Source organism: Triticum dicoccoides, chromosome 3A, assembly GCF_002162155.2.
Source record: "Triticum dicoccoides isolate Atlit2015 ecotype Zavitan chromosome 3A, WEW_v2.0, whole genome shotgun sequence".
NCBI classification, from domain to species: domain Eukaryota; kingdom Viridiplantae; phylum Streptophyta; class Magnoliopsida; order Poales; family Poaceae; genus Triticum; species Triticum dicoccoides.
This window is the reverse complement of record NC_041384.1, coordinates 711,883,251-711,899,754: the sequence shown is the minus strand read 5'-3', so window position 1 is coordinate 711,899,754 and position 16,504 is coordinate 711,883,251. Positions and strand designations below refer to the sequence as shown.

At 44.8% G+C, this 16,504-nt stretch overlaps 1 protein-coding gene across 1 annotated transcript; it reads right to left on the bottom strand.

Moving 5' to 3' along the window:
- Window positions 1-5,730: 5,730 nt before the first annotated feature.
- Window positions 5,731-13,846, bottom strand: LOC119273062 (putative pentatricopeptide repeat-containing protein At5g59900). Its single transcript, XM_037554365.1, has 4 exons — window positions 11,000-13,846; window positions 9,006-9,936; window positions 6,469-6,678; window positions 5,731-6,063 (listed from the first exon to the last, which is right to left on the bottom strand). Exon 1 carries the CDS (start codon window positions 13,844-13,846, stop codon window positions 11,114-11,116), a length of 2,733 nt encoding a protein of 910 aa, XP_037410262.1. The 3' UTR covers window positions 5,731-6,063; window positions 6,469-6,678; window positions 9,006-9,936; window positions 11,000-11,113.
- Between the last annotated feature and the right edge of the window lie 2,658 nt (window positions 13,847-16,504).

The following is a 16,504-nucleotide window of genomic DNA, read 5'->3' as shown; positions in this document are numbered from 1 at the left end:
TAGCAATAGTAGATGTTAATTAGTAGTAGATGTAGTAGTAGATGTTAATTAGTAGTAGTAGATGTACTAGTTTCTTTCTATTTATAGTAAGTTTATATTTAGTAAGAACGAGTTGAATTAATAGAACTAGTTTAGTTTTAGTTGAACTAGTTTAGTTTTAGTTGAACTAGTTTAGTAAGTAAATTGATAAACTAGTTGAATTAATAGAACTAATGTATTTTTAGTAAGAAAATTAAAATAACTAGTTGAACTACTTTATTTTTAGAAAAAACTAGTTTTTTTCTATTTTTAGTAAGTTTATATTTAGTAAGAACTAGTTGAATTAATAGAACTAGTTGAACATGTCATATTTGTTAATATTTTTTAGTTTAAGTAATTATTCGGGATGTATTGGTGATAACTTATAGGGTTTTTGCTTTTGCAGAAATCAAGGAGCCCCTCCATCATCCCCGCCGTCGTCCCCGTCACCGACCCCCTCCGACCTCGAGGTGAGACCAGGCAAATCTTCATGTCAATATGAGTCCTATAAGATATATATGATGTAGATAAAAAATTCAGGCGCTCGAGTTTCAGGCGCTTGTTTTGCTGGAGTGCCCGGTCATGTTTTGGTTACACCTCCGAGTGGCCTATGTTTTGCCGGAGTGTTGATTAATTTCTGTTCCGGCAAATTTCAGGCGCTCGATATGTCCTTTTTTAGCAAAGTTCATGCCGGATTTTTCTGTGAATTCTGGCATGACTTGTGCTAGAATATGTAGGAAATATCGAGTGGCCTGGATTTTCTCGAAAAATAATGATCTAATTTAGGTTTTTTAGTACATATATTTAATTGTACAAGTTTAATCTTTGAATTATGAACGTAGGAAATGTCGTACTCGGACGATGACAGTCTCCCGGGGGAGTGCAGCTGGTGCCACGACGATCGAGGTATGTGCGACAGGTTCGTTGAGCTGAATGAAGATCAGCGCTTCAGCATTGAGCTCGAGGAGACCTTCGATGTTGAAACGGTACGCAACAACGACAAGTGTTTTTTCATAATTAAGCATGACTTCAACTATTTCAACGTCTAATTTTCATATTTTACAATTAGACTAGCTTATCCCATGCCATGCAAGACGCTATGTCTTGAAGAGGATGGGTTATGAAGACCATGAAAATTTTGAAACAAAGAAAATACACCTAAGGACCCATCATGATATCGATTTTGAAGTAAATCTGTACAATTCTCAGAGCATAACCCATTTTGGTTGCCAAAATTGGGAAGCACTTTGCAAAATGTATGGTTTTTATGAGGGTATGATTGTCACCATGGATCTTGGTAATCCTGACATCGAGCAAGACAATATGAACATTTGGGTCCTTGTTGATACGCTTCCGATTCTACCGCAATGTGAGTTTCTCAAACATAGTTATTAACTAATTTATATTGTTTATTTCAAAATAGTTGACAGCTTATTTCCATTGACAGCTTATTTTGAATATTCAAAAAATGTGCAGAAGATGGTAAACAAAACTCACTACAATGATGGCTCCGAATTAACTTATAAGGAGAAAAGGCATTTGATTGCTTATTGTACTTTTCTTGAGAATTACAATACCTATTATTGAACTCCTCCAAATTATGGTGAATACGTGCCACTAGTGCACGTGTTGAACCACGGTAACTTCTATAGAGATATCCTGGTAAGATTTTTTACTATTACGACATCCGTGCATCTTTTGCATACTTATAAAACTAGTACATTATTGCTAACTACGAAGTTATTACTATGTTTTTCAACAGGAAATCCCGATGGATTGTGTGCCTCATCTGATGTATCAGAATGGTCGCCTTGCAGTTATGAACATACAGCCAGGTCAATCTAAGGAGCTCACCTGTGCATATCGGATTTCTAAAACTGGTGAACACATGCTAATCAAAGAATGGAAAAATGTTTGGACATTCGCAAGGAGGTTCTTGGAAGTAACATTAAGCAAAAGGCAAGAATTGGAGACAGGATAATCTCCATTCTCCATAATGGAGAGTCAGGGCTATCTTGTTTTTTGCTATTTTACCTTAGAGAATATAGTAGGTCCTAAGAGAATGTAGTAGGTCCTATGAGGTACAATATGTTTATTATGTGATACAATGTGTTAGAGTTGATGATGAGGAGTACTTGTGATTACGACTAGTGACCAATTTGCTATGTGATGTCTCATTGATGAAAATGATGATCTTGAGGAGGTGTTATATGACAATGATGTATTATGATGATAAGTTGTTAATGATATGATGATGATGATGATATTTATTATATCATTGGGTGAAAGAACCGCGGATTAGTTTCAAGTGGATGTCCATCCACTTGAAACTAGTCCACGGTTCTTTCACCCCGTGATGTAATAACTCATTATGATGTAAAAACAATTTCTAAATTCCTGTTGTATGAAAACTTGTATAAAGGTGTACGAATACAACATGAAATAAAATACGAAATAGTAGTAGCAGCGCGGGCAGGGAGAAGCGCTACTAATAATTACCAGTAGCGCCCCTCCGGGAAGTCGCTACTACTAAGTCGATTTAGCAGTAGCGTGGGCGAAGGCACGCTACTGCTATACGTTAGCTGTAGCGCCTTATCAGTAGCGCATCGCCCTGCGCTACTGATAGGCCTAAAGCCCGCGCTGCTGCTAGGCTTTTCCCTAGTAGTGGGCGCTCGAACGCGCGGGCGTAGTACATGGCCGTCTGGAGATTCTAGGGTCCACGAAGCTCCACGTCCACACGGATGTGGTCCGGAAGTCCACCGACGAAGAGGTCGGCCCGCTGGTGCGCCGTTACGCCCGACGCGTGGCATGCCAGGGCCTGGAAACGGTCGGCGAAGTCCTGAACCGTGGAGGTAAAGGGAAGGCGGCCTAGCTCTGCCAGGCGGCTCCCGTGGATCGGTGGCCCAAAACGAAGGAGGCAGAGCTCGCGGAAGCGCTCCCAAGGGGACATGCTGCCCTCGTCCTGCTCGAGGGCTAGTACCAGGTTTGTGCCGTGCCGCGGAGGTGGTAAGAGGCAAGCCAGGTACGCTCCGAGGCGAGGGTGCGCTGCCCACGAAAGAACTGCTCGCACTGGTTGAGCCAGTTGAGGGGATCCTCCGTGCCGTCATAAGTGGCGAAGTCCAGTTTGGCAAACCCCAGCGGTATCTGAGTCGGAGCGACGTGGCCGACTGGCTCGGAGGTGCGAAGCAGCAAGGATTGGGGCACCCAGTCAGCATGGTCGCGGTCCGTGGAGTGCCCCGCCGAGCCGGAGGGATCGCCGAACTGCAGAATGGGTGCCGGCGTGTCTCCAGCCGACGTGTAGACGGGTGGCGGCGATGATCCGGTCAGCCAGGCCGGTATGGGGGACGATGACGGTGGGAAGCGCACTTGCTGGATCGGTACGCCTCCCTACGTGGGTGACCTGGGCCCCGTGCTGGGCGGGGGCGGGGCCGGCAGCTGTGGCGGTACGGACCCGGGTGGCGTGGGGGGCGCAGCGAGGGCCGGGGCCGACCACTGTGGCCATTGAGGCGTGGCAGCGGGCAGCGGCGGGGCCGGCAGCTGCGGCTGCCCGGACCCAGGAGGCGTCGAGGGCGCGGCGATCACCGAAGCCGGCCACTGCGGCTAGTGGGGGGCGACGGCGGGCGGCGGCTGACCGGGCCAGTGGTGGTGTAGAGGCCCGATCGGCGCTGTGGTGGCCGCGTACCAGGGCAGGGCGGTTGGCCCGGTTGCGGCGATCGGCTGCAAGGGCGGTGACTGCCCGTAGGGCCCGGCCAGGTAAAGGCGTATGCCCTGGACGGCGGTGACGAGGTCATTGAGAATCCCGTTCATCTCCGTCGGCGAGTAGATGGCGACGGGCGGCGCGGTGGAGGGCGGCGGCGTCTGGCCGGTGGAGGCACCGGCGGTGGAGTCCAGCGGCGCGGTGGGGAGACCCAGCGGCGCGGTGGTGACGGGCAGCGGCGCGGTGGTGACGGGCAGCGGCCGATTGGGTGGTGGTGCAAACATGATCGGAACCGAGCTACCTGATACCAAATTGGTAGGAGCTAGGATCCTACCTGGTCTAGGGCGTAGGTTGTACGGGAAGGGGGAGGGTTGACGGAGATGCGATCGCGGCTGCTGGCGGCGGGGCGCCGTGGCGCGATGAAGAAGAGGCGGCGCAAGAGGTGGCTAGGGTTAGGTCTCCCGGCTCCCTTTGGGAAGCCGATCAAATAATGATTGCTTCTTGCTTGATTAGATTGATACATCTCCTCTCCTTATATAGAGAGGTTTACTTGACTTCTAAGAAAACGATCCTAATAACGATAAGATAATTGGGCTAAGCCCCTAATAGTGATAAGATAACTTGGGCCACAACTCATTGGGCTAAGCCTCTAATATGTCGGTCATAACAGTGGTATAGTACTCTGGACTTCTAAATTATTCTCCACATGCAATTTTTTGCAGCACACAATTCATGAACTGGATTAGCCACTGTTGAAATTTTTTGCAGCATACTCAGTGGGGTTTTATCACTTATGCCACTAGTTGCATCTCACTACTTAGTTTTGCCTCAAAAGTTACAACTGCGCAAAAATGTTATCATTCCGTAAGATGCTTGCTCAAAAATGCCATTTGATATCTAAAAAATGCCATCGTTGCATTAGATATTTCCTCAAAAATGCCATTAGACACCGTTATTTTCAGGTCAAACCCGTTGACCAGGTTATATGACCAAAATACCCCTAGACCCACATGCCAGCTTTCTCTATCTCACAATGACAAGTGTGAGCCCCACTTGTCAGGAGTAAGCAAGCGGATAATTCTAGAGGAAAATAAAAACATTGTTGGGATCAAGTGAGACCCACGCTTTATCGTACTGAGATAGAGGAATAGCTGACATGTTGGTCTATGGGTATTTTGATCATTATAACACGGTAAACGGACTTTGAGCTAACAGTAATGGTGTTTAGTGGCATTTTTTAGCAAGCGCCTAACGGACCTATGACCTTTTTTAGCAGTTTAAAAATCCTAATGACAAAACTGAGCAGTGGGACACAACTAGTGGCATAAATGATAAAAACTCATTTTGTTAATGAATTCCATCTGTACACGTATATTTGATCCGCTTGCATGAATTAATATGCCAATAAGATAAAAGTTTCTCGTCGACACCTGAACGACACTCATTAAATTTTAAATAGATCTTTGAAAATTAAATAGTGTAAACACAAGACTAAAATTTGAAGTACCAACGTTTTACAAAGGCATGCACACGACATAGCTACTCCCTCCGTTCGGAAATACTTCTCGGATCCAAAGTATCCGACAAGTATTTCCAGATGGAGGGAGTATATTTTGGCCCGCCAATAAGCTGAAAGTTTTTTTCTCGGAAAGGTGTGCTTAACCTCTGCGTACACAGCCATATATTATTATGTTCAGAATATCAAAGATCCAAAGTATCTTACATAAATCAAAAGGAAGAAGAGCTCAAAGCTTGAAACGGTGAGGAGCTCAAAGTGGCTTCTGCTATGTGGAAAATATTGGTCAAAATTTAGTTGATTCTACGCAATATTTTATTTGAACACAAGGTTCAAATTCTAAACAATGGAATTCCATATTATGAATAACTTACATTGGAGATGTGATATTTTATAAATCAATTTCAATTCTAACAGATACGCAGGTAGATAAAGATTATGGGGCACTAATAATATAGCTTAATCAGAACTACTAAAATAAAGATATGTACAACACAACTAAAATTTACAATAACCAAATACCTGCATATTTCAGTCATAGTGGAATTGCATGTCAAATTTAATACATAGCTCGGAAATTCATAGACAAGCACATCTTGAGAGCAATGACATGGAGCTTCTCGTTTTCTCCCCTCGTCACCCTCCTCTTCACATTGCTCGCTTTCTCTTCATTGTCCTCACCATCAACCTATGCCACATTGTTCAGCGCCTCCCTCTCCCTCCTTTCGCTGCCTCTAGTCATCTTCTCCCATCAAACAGCGGCCGATGCATAAGGGATGGTGGGCAAAACCTCGAAGGCAACAAGGAGCTTCCACCACTCGGGTCCCATGATCTGAGAAAGAAAAAACAAGGCAAAATGGGTGGCCTATGGCAGATCAATGCTCATGTAGATAGAGCAGATATTTTGTATTTCAAATATGATGATGTACAATTTTGTCCTATGTCAAAATTCTCTACATTTCAAGAAGTCCATAGATAAACGTGTTAATATCTACAACATCAATTATACTCCCTCCGTATCAAAATAAGTGTCAACTTTAAGGCTCGAGATATTGACATTTTTTTTCTATAGGCTTTTGCTCAAATTCAAACAAGTCTGACTTAAGACAAAACTAGAAATTCGAATAATTTTGTACAGAGAGAGTAGCAACGATCAGATGGAGCACCCCTCATCAAATGGGTAGATTGCATGCCACACCATGATGCTTAGAAGTGTCAGATTGCAAATCACTCATACCATGATTGCACGATCAGATGGTGGCAACCGGTGGCGGTGCAGCATTGGATCGAACAGCTTGTAGTCGCCATGGAATGCGTCATGGATGCTGGAGACATAAAGAAGCTTGTGGGCGGCACAATGGGCAAATCGATGTCCTGCACAGCTGAAGCTCCTGCGCCTATGTGAGTGATGTCTTTTCAGAGTTGTCGCTGACACCGATCGGAGCACCTGCGGGATGTGCGGGGAGCAGCAGTGAGGTGGGCCAAATCACCAGTCAAGCCATAGAGCATGAAGGTCGCTGACAGATGGACTGTCGGTGTCTTTTCAGAGTTGTCACTGCTGGCTACTTGGGCGTAGTCCAGAACACCATCCAATAACTAAGAGCAATACCTATCAGATGGCTAGTGGCAGCACTGGATTGGCCTCTCAAATGATTTTACCACGTGGGTGAATCGTGCTGAAGTGAAGGTACCCAAAGAACCGGCCAGATGAACCGTAATAAAAGGCCAATCAATAGAAAGGAAGCTTCTACATCTCCCACTGATCAAGATCAACCTGGTCACTCTGGTCCTAAGTCACCCAGAACGTGCAAATGTTTCTGATGTCTCCTATTTCCATCTATTCTTGCATCTCTCGTTCTTCTCTCACGCTCTCTTTGATCCATTTATTTTACTACCACCTATTTGATGCAGTAAGTTAGATCTACCAAGGCCCTCCCTTTGATCTGTTTATAAGGCTACCACCTATTTGATGCGGTAAGTTAGTTCTACCGACACTACCCCTCTGATCTAGTTATGTGCCTAGCACCTTTTTGATGCAGTAAGTTAGTGCAACCAACTCGCTGAAATGGCATGTGAGAGCGGAGCTATTCTGTTGCAGACGAATTGGTATATATCATGACAGAACCTTTTTCCCTTGAGTGAAGGTTGGTGTGGTATATATGTAAGAAAAGCATTGTGCACACATTTAGAAGTTGGTGGTGTAGTACTCTTCACTTTATAACTATTTTGCATATATGTGGTGCGCAGTTTTCACAACATACCACATATCAGCTAGCCACTAAACAAATGACTGAAAGAATGGCACATGGATCTAAAAAAAGTAGCTACCACTACTACAAAACCATCTTTGTTGATGTTTATTTATTACGCTAGATTGGTAATAAAGTGTGCCACCGAGGAGAGAGATTTAGAGAAGGGCATAAGAGAGTGTTCAAAGAATTAAGGCGGCGTTTAAAGAATTAAATTTGGAAACAAGAATTGATGAAAACTAAGAATTCTTAGAAGGAAAACTAACTCAAGAATTGAGCATGCATCCTCAATCTCGGCTGCCAGAAAATGCTAGAAGATAAGTACAAGAGTCATGCAATTTTGCAGACTGGGGAACGAAGGCTGATGAAACATTAATAAAAAAAATGAAAGACTGACTGGAAAAAAAAATTGTAGCTTGCAAACTGAAGAATGAACAAACTTGCTCAAACTGAAGAAAAAAAATGATTGTAGCTCACAAACAGAAGAATGAACAAACTTATTAGAGACTTATATCGGACTGACTGAATGAAAGACCAAGCACATAACCCTTATCTCTGAATGATAACCCCTGACTCAACGCGGACAAGAAACACACTGCAGACTAAGCGTGGGAGGGGAGAGAGGGGAAGGGGAATGCGCACCGTTACCTGTCTCACCGGTGTGGACTACTGCTGCTGCCCCCATGGCCTGCCCCACTTGCCATGCCTACTCCCTCCATCCCGGGACTCGGGCGAGGGCGAACTGACATGCGGCTGAGTCGATACAAAGTAAAAAGAAAAATAAAAAAGGTCACCAATCAGCCCCACCCTCCAAACCAGGTCAGGTTTGCCAGAAAAAAACCCGAAAACGAACCACCCCGAACACCACAGACACGGACCAAGAAACAAAACGTGTACTGATAACTCAGCACACACGAGCTGAGATTCGGGCTGAGAATCCAACGGCTACAAAATTCGACTGAACCAATTTAAAAACAGCAAAAATGAATGTACTTCCCAAATTGACTGGCATATACTGTAATTAGATCAACTGGACAAATGGGTGCAAGTTTCTATTTTTTCTTTTTCTTTGCAGGGAAAAAATGGATGCACGTTTCAGGAGCCAATGGTAGCAGACAGACCAATTGGGCCAACAACAGCAAATCTTTCTTTCTCCTAGTAGAAAAACCTTTTCTTTCAAAAAAAGAAAAAAAAAACTGAACCTTCTCTCACACATTCTTTCCCCTAGCTTCATCATGATCCATTATACCAACAGATGCAGTAAGAATGATCCACGCAAAATCAAGCCCTCAGGAAACACTGTTGAAAGTTTGACAACACGTCTCTCTTTGGAGTGGTGTGTGTGGGGTGTCTTGTGCCACTCAGCGGTTGTGATGGTTTTCACCTGGTTTTACATAATTAACTGGGCAATCTGGTTTTCGCCCGGCTTTCCCTAATTAACCAAACAACTCTTTTCTTCTTAATGAATGCAGGAATGCTGCCATCTAGAAAAAATGGGTTACTGGCTTGTTTTCTATAGACTAACCTGAGGTAAGGGGAGCAGCCTTGCACTCCAGGACTCGATCTCCAAGGTCCAAGCATGGACTGATGACACCACACTTGTTCAATCTTCCATTCAGCTTCACAACTGTCATACTAGACCTGTGATCATCGACATACTCAGATTCACCAACTAATGTATCCTGCACTCAGAAAAAGCATCATCAGTTTCTATGGACACAGGCGCAGCATAGTTTTACAACTTTCTATCAAGTAGGGTTGTGCATGAAGAACCATAAAGTATGACAACGAGGAACTGAATGACAACCTTCCATGGTGGCCTGCTCATCACTTCTCTCTTACCACGCTTCTCTGTACTGTACATGCTCTTAAGAGCATCTCACCAGTTTGCTGCAAAGTGTGCTAGACGACATAGGACTACATGAACATCTTGAAATACCGTACGCCACAAAAAGGGCCTATCAATCCAGAGAATCAATGGATCAATACTAGGCACATGCATAAATATTGTAGATGTGTTTTTTTCCTATAAACTTGGTCAAACTTAAACAGGTTTGACTTAAGAGACATGATTAAGTGAGTAATTCTTTCACAACATATTAACGGGAACATTTGCTTCACAAACAAGAAAAAAAAAACAGATTACTCAATACTGCTGATAGCCTGACACCAAGAAAAATTAATGAAATTATCCATGCTTCTCAGGATTAAACTGTTGAAGCGTATGCATGATACGTTTATGGCTTTGCTTCTATATATGGAGGGACCGCCACAGTTTGTACAGGTAATGGATCTATTGTACTTGTACATCAAACAAACTGTGCAGCCTGAGCAAACGAAGGAAACTTCAATGACAGATGCCTATATTATCTGCTTGAACTTCTTTCATTTCAGAAGGATGAGCGCAAAAATATCCCAATTACAGAATTGTCTTATCCAGGCTTCCAGCATAGTTCCTGGTAACAATACAACAAATAGAATATGTTCGATCAGATCATGCTATATATCACAAGGCGACAACCCATAATAGATAAACAAAAAATGAATTATGAACAGGCATTGTGAGTAGTTTGCAAAACAAGAGACCTTGCCCAGTTGCTACATAACTAATGGATGACCACATCATCAGAAACTAGGAAAAGTGGAGTCTGTACAGATGACCACACAATCAGAAATTAGGTTGGTCATGGTGTACAGACCACGATTACAGACACCACGTTCCTGTTACAGAGCATGCATGTTCAGTTTTCTGTCCATTGCAGTTAACATACTAGCATCACACAGATGTTAAAGTTGAACTAAAGCATAAAAATGGCAGATAAGTTGTACCATGCAGATGACTGCAACTGTAAAACCCTGGTTATGGTCGCGGAGCTTAGATTTTGAGGAGTCGGAGCTACATATACTATGTCATGGCCAGATTCATCAACCGCACAGCATGAAAAAGCGGAACAAGGCATGTGTCCTGCATGCTTCAGATTCATTAACCACTCCAACCACCACTAATTCATCCATTTCACTGATATGCTCAAAACCTTAGGCATCACCCTCTGTTAAAAAGTTTAAATGCCCATGTTTTTTGATCAAAATAGAACTGTATACCAAATTTTATTTAGTCTTGTTTTTCTTCCCAAATTTGACAATGCAAATTGTACATAATTTTCTATTTACATGTTAAGAACGGAAACTGCAAACAGTACGCGTTAAGCTCGATCTTCCTTATTTCATTCATTCCAGTTACAATTAAAGGCAGCAAAGAAGAATCCTTGAAATGAAGCACGTAATTAGTCTATTTTGGAGTAACCGGACAACTCCTTATACTATGCAAAAGGGAAACTGTCATGGAAGAAACAGCACCAACAGCTGACAGTATAAAAAAGCAGCTGCCCAGGGCAGTATAATCCACTGGTAATAACTGATACAGCATTGTCAGGTTAAAACCTATTACTAAAACATGACAGGAAGTACAAGACTAACAGTTAGGTTGTGATTTGAAAAAAAAAAGGTTAGATTGTGCACCTGAAAGAAGAAATTGCATATTCTGGTAGCCCCAGATTGTCCATGCAGCAACTGCTCAGGGCACTCCTCGGTGCGATGTGAGTCAGAAAAGATTGAAAACGGTGACCCTAAACATCAGGTGTTCAGCAGTATAGTATCTCGCTTGCTGGTCATCAGAGAATTTCCTAAGAAAAGAGCTCTATATGTGCACCAGTTCGGTTGCACCCCTTTCTTAATCATATCATTGTATATTCCCAAACCCTTCTCAAGTTCACCATTAACATTGCACCACCTTATCAAAATATTATATGCTACAATGTCAGGCTTCAATCCCTTGTACAGCATTTCATTCCAAAGCTCAAACGCTTTATTTGTATCACCCTTCTTGCAGAGCTCATGTATTACAGTAGAATAGCTAATGCAATCAGGAAAAAGACCATTTTCAGTACACTTACTAATAAGGTCAATTGCCTCTTGAATCTGCCCAACCTTACATAACCCCTTGATCAATGTGTTAATTGTCACTCTGTTAGCAAGAGAGCCTCGAAGCATGGCGAAATAAAGATCTTTAGCTTTCTCCAGTTTACCTTCAGTTGTAAAACAATCAAGAAAACAATTAAAAGTATAATTGTTAGGAAGGAACTGACTGGATAACATTTCTTTACAGAGGACCTCTGCGCTGCTCAAATGCCCTGACTTGCAGAGATTATTTACTAAAACTGTATATGTGATGGTATTTGGAAAGCAGCCATCAGTAATCATGTTATCCCAACAGTTTAAAGCTTGGACCATATTTCCTTCTTTTGAGTGCATGTCAATCATGCATGTATGGAACACACTGTCTAGCCTGACACATTTTTCTGTCATCTCCCTCAATAACACACATGATTTTTCCGTATCATGGTGCTTCAAGGCTGTATACACAATAATGGTGAAGCTGACAAGATCAAGATTGACTCCCTGCATTGCCATCTCATTCCAGACATGGTAAGCTTCGGTCAACCTTCCTTCTCTGCACAATCCATGCATAAGTGCGGTTAGGCTAAATTTGTTCAGCGGGCAGTTGTTTTCTAGGTCAGCAACAAATTCCTTTGCTTTCGACGCTCCACTGGTCAAGCATAATCCAGTTATCAATGGTCTATACGTGTAATTGTCAGGTGTGAGGCCCCTATCAACCATTTGATCATACAACTGGAATGCCTTTCTTATATTGCCTACCAGGCAATACCCTTCTATCATGACATTATAAGTTGCTTCATTTGGTACTAGGTTGCTGTCAATCATCTTATTGAACAACTGAGAAGCTTCATCCATCTTTTTATTCTTGCACAAACCATTGATAAGTGCTGTGAACGTATAAGTGTTCCATGCAACACCCTTCTCAGCCATCTCCCGGTGGAGTTCCATGGCACTGGTTAGATCCCCTTTTCTACAGAAACCAGCAATTAGTGGAGAATATGAAGCTGCATTTGGTGTCACTCCAATGTCAGTCATCTCACTCAGGAAGCCCATCGCCCTGTCTAAATCATCCTGTTTGCAGCAACCATTAATCAAGGAATTGTACGGATAGACTGTCACTCTGACACCCTTCTCCCTCATCCTATCGAACAGGTCAAGTGCATCCTCCATCATCCCCCTTTTCGAAAGTGAATGTATCAATATAGGATAAGTCACCTCATTTGGCTCCAGACCCCTGTCTACCATCTCACTGAAAAGCCGATCTGCCTCGCAAAACATACCGCTCTTGCACAGGTTATCAAGCAAGGCATTATATGCAAATATGTTGGGCACCATGCCCAACTTGCCCAACTGACAAGCTAACCTGAAAGCCTCCCGAACATCCCCCCTCTTTCGTAGCCCATCAAGCATAAATGAGCAATTGGCCTCTGATGGCACAAACCCCAGCCTGGCCATGTCATATGTCATTCTCAATGCCATTTCCAGCTCCTCCGCCCGACAAAACCCATACACGAGCGTACGGTAAGTCACTTCATCAGCTTTGATTCCTCTGGCCACCATGCTGTTCTTTACCTCCACTGCCTCCTGAATGCGATGATTCCTGCACAATCCGTAAATCAATACATTGTACGGCACCACACTGACCTTGACCCCCTCATGATGCATCCTTGCCAGAAGCCCCTTGGCACCGTCAAGATTTCTGGCCTCGCAGTAAGCCCGAATCCCAGCCGTGTAAATGTGCTCGTCCAGGCGAGCACCGGACCGAAGCATTTCATCGAACAGGGCACAGGCAAGGGTGAACTGACGAATCTTGACAAGGGAAAATAAAATGTGGGAAGCCGTATACTGGTTGGGAGTGATGCCGGCGGACAGGGAGAGGTGAAGGACGGCGGCCGCGTCGCGGGCGCGGCGGAGGCGGAGGTAGGAGGAGGCGAGAAGCGAGGCGGCGGCGGCGGTGGCGCCAGGCGGGAAGGGGGAGAGGGAGGAGGCGTGGGAGAGGGAGGAGAACGAGGTGGAGGCGGACGGGGAGGAGGACGCGAGGGAGAGCAGGAGGGAGGCGGCGTGCGGGGAGGGGGAGCGGGAGCGGGACGGCGAGGCAGGGGCGGAGATGAAGGAGAGCGCGAGGAGGGAGAGGCAGAGCGGGGAGACGAGGTGGGGAGGCAGGAGGAGGAGGAAGCGGCGGGAGAGGTCCGGGCGGGCGAGCGAGGCCGGGAGGAGGAGGAGCGAGGAAACGTGGGCCGGGGCGAGGCGGCTCCGGAGCAGCGGCGCCGCGAGCGCCGGCGGCCAGGCGGACGGCACGGTGTGGTGGAGGAGGTCGGCGAGGAGCTTGACCATGCCGGAATGCGAGGTGGCGGGCGCGGGTTTGGGGTTGGGGTCTCCGGCCAGGTGCCGGGGTGGTGGTGGAGGCATCGGGCCGGCGGTGAGGATCGCCGGAGTAGGTGACGGTCGGGTGGTCGGCTGGACGAGTGGGGGGCGACTGCAGTGGAATGAATCTGGGCTTTCAGATGAAAGAAAGAGAAGAAACGAAAATGGACCGCCCGATTGACCATAGACAGCATAGATTATAATGGATGGTTTGTCTAAAAAAGAAGGCTGGTCGTAGTGGAAGTATCGTACGGTAGTAGAGTATTATGCATATGCATATAATATCAGTGTATGATATTACTTTCATATTTAATCCATGGATACTTTGGTTACATTGATTATTTTTTAACACAGTACGGACAGACGCTCATACATACACACATATACTCATACCCATGAACGCACGCACACCCTACGCCTATGAGCACCTCCGAGAGATTGAACTCTGGTGGGCAGAGGATACCACTGTCCTCCTAACCATTCAAATATAAATTGGTTTGCTTTGGTTACACTGATTTTGATGCATGTTAAAGTTGCATTATTAGTATTTTGGCTAATATACAACATAACTAGGCAAATCGGCGTTTAAATAACATCTTCGACATACAGAGGTTTCGGACTTTCATCACTAGCTACGGGCTCATCAGCCGTACTAAAAGCATTTGTCGCATATACTTTTTGGTCCTCTCCACTTCTACCAGCTCCAGGTGTTTTCCATTCAGCCGCGGCCCAAAGAAAAAGGGGCTAAGGCTTTAAATATCTTCAACTTTGCAAGATGGTGAATTATAATTTTTATAGATATGCATCAATTTCATGGTATTGTCTTCTACTCCCTGCCATGTTATGGTTATTCATTGTTGATGAATGTTGTTCATTTTTTTAGTGCTGACAGTAACTTGTCCCATCCATTTGTTACCTTTTAAATCTAATATATTACAACATACTATCTTAGTGTTTGTGTAGGTACCTCACCATCTAGTGGAGCTTCTCTATCCAAGACGAATGTCTAAATTTTTTTTTCAAGTTGCCATGTTTGCATCTTATGAAGTTGGACTTCTTGGAGAGAGGTCCCTAGTAGTCGTGACGACATTCTCTGGGCGATTGACGAGATTGTTTGGCTTCCCTCATCTACACACAAAGCGCCTTCTCAAGTTTCTCGACCCTTTCTGCTCGTCAACAGAGTCGGCGCTTCTTGATCTAGCGCTAGAGGGCAGAGGGTCCTTTCCGGCAACAAGTCAGTGGGGAACTGGAGGCAAAGTGTGATGGTTTCAACCAAGGGGTGCATTCTTCTTCTTGACCTCAGTGTCATGGTGGCTTTTGGTTGTGGTACAGCCATTTATGTGTTCTTGTTTGTCAGCAAGTTCTCCACGACCAGTGTTGCGCCACTGATGTGAAGGAAATATGCCCTAGAGGCAATAATAAAGTTATTATTTATTTCCTTATATCATGATAAATGTTTATTATTCATGCTAGAATTGTATTAACCGGAAACATAATACTTGTGTGAATACACAGACAAACAGATTGTCACTAGTATGCCTGTACTTGACTAGCTCGTTAATCAAAGATGGTTATGTTTCCTAACCATAGACATGTGTTGTCATTTGATTAAACGGGATCACATCATTAGGAGAATGATGTGATTGACATGACCCATTCCATTAGCTTAGCACCCAATCGTTTAGTATGTTGCTATTGCTTTCTTCATGACTTATACATGTTCCTATGACTATGAGATTATGCAACTCCCGTTTGCCGGAGGAACACTTTGTGTGCTACCAAACGTCACAACGTAACTGGGTGATTATAAAGGAGCTCTACAGGTGTCTCCGAAGGTACATGTTGGGTTGGCGTATTTCAAGATTAGGATTTGTCACTCCGATTGTCAGAGAGGTATCTCTGGGCCCTCTCGGTAATGCACATCACTTAAGCCTTGCAAGCAATGCAACTAATGAGTTAATTGCGAGATGATGTATTATGGAACGAGTAAAGAGACTTGCCGGTAACGAGATTGAACTAGGTATTGAGATACCGACGATCGAATCTCGGGCAAGTAACATACCGATGACAAAAGGAACAACGTATGTTGTTATGCGGTCTGACCGATAAAGATCTTCGTAGAATATGTAGGAGCCAATATGAGCATCCAGGTTCCGCTATTGGTTATTGACCGAAGACGTGTCTCGGTCATGTCTACATTGTTCTCGAACCCGTAGGGTCCACACGCTTAACGTTACGATGACAGTTTCATTATGAGTTTATATGTTTTGATGTACCGAAGGTTGTTCGGAGTCCCGGATGTGATCACGGACATGACGAGGAGTCTCGAAATGGTCGAGACATAAAGATTGATATATTGGAAGCCTATATTTGGAAATCAGAATCATTCCGGGTGAAATCGGGATTTTACCGAAGTACCAGGGGGTTACCGGAACCCCCCCCCCCCGGGGGGGTTAATGGGCCTACATGGGCCCTAAGGGAGAAGAGGAGGGCCGGCCAGGGCAGGCCGCGCGCCCCCTCCCCCCCTAGTCCGAATAGGACAAGGAAGGGGGGGCGCCCCCCTTTCCTCTTTCCCCCTTCCCCTTTCCTTCTCCAACAAGGCAAGCTGGGGGAGTCCTACTCTCGGTGGGAGTAGGACTCCTCCAGGCGCACCCCTAGGGGGCCGGCCGCACCTCCCCCTCCCTCCTTTATATACGGGGGCGA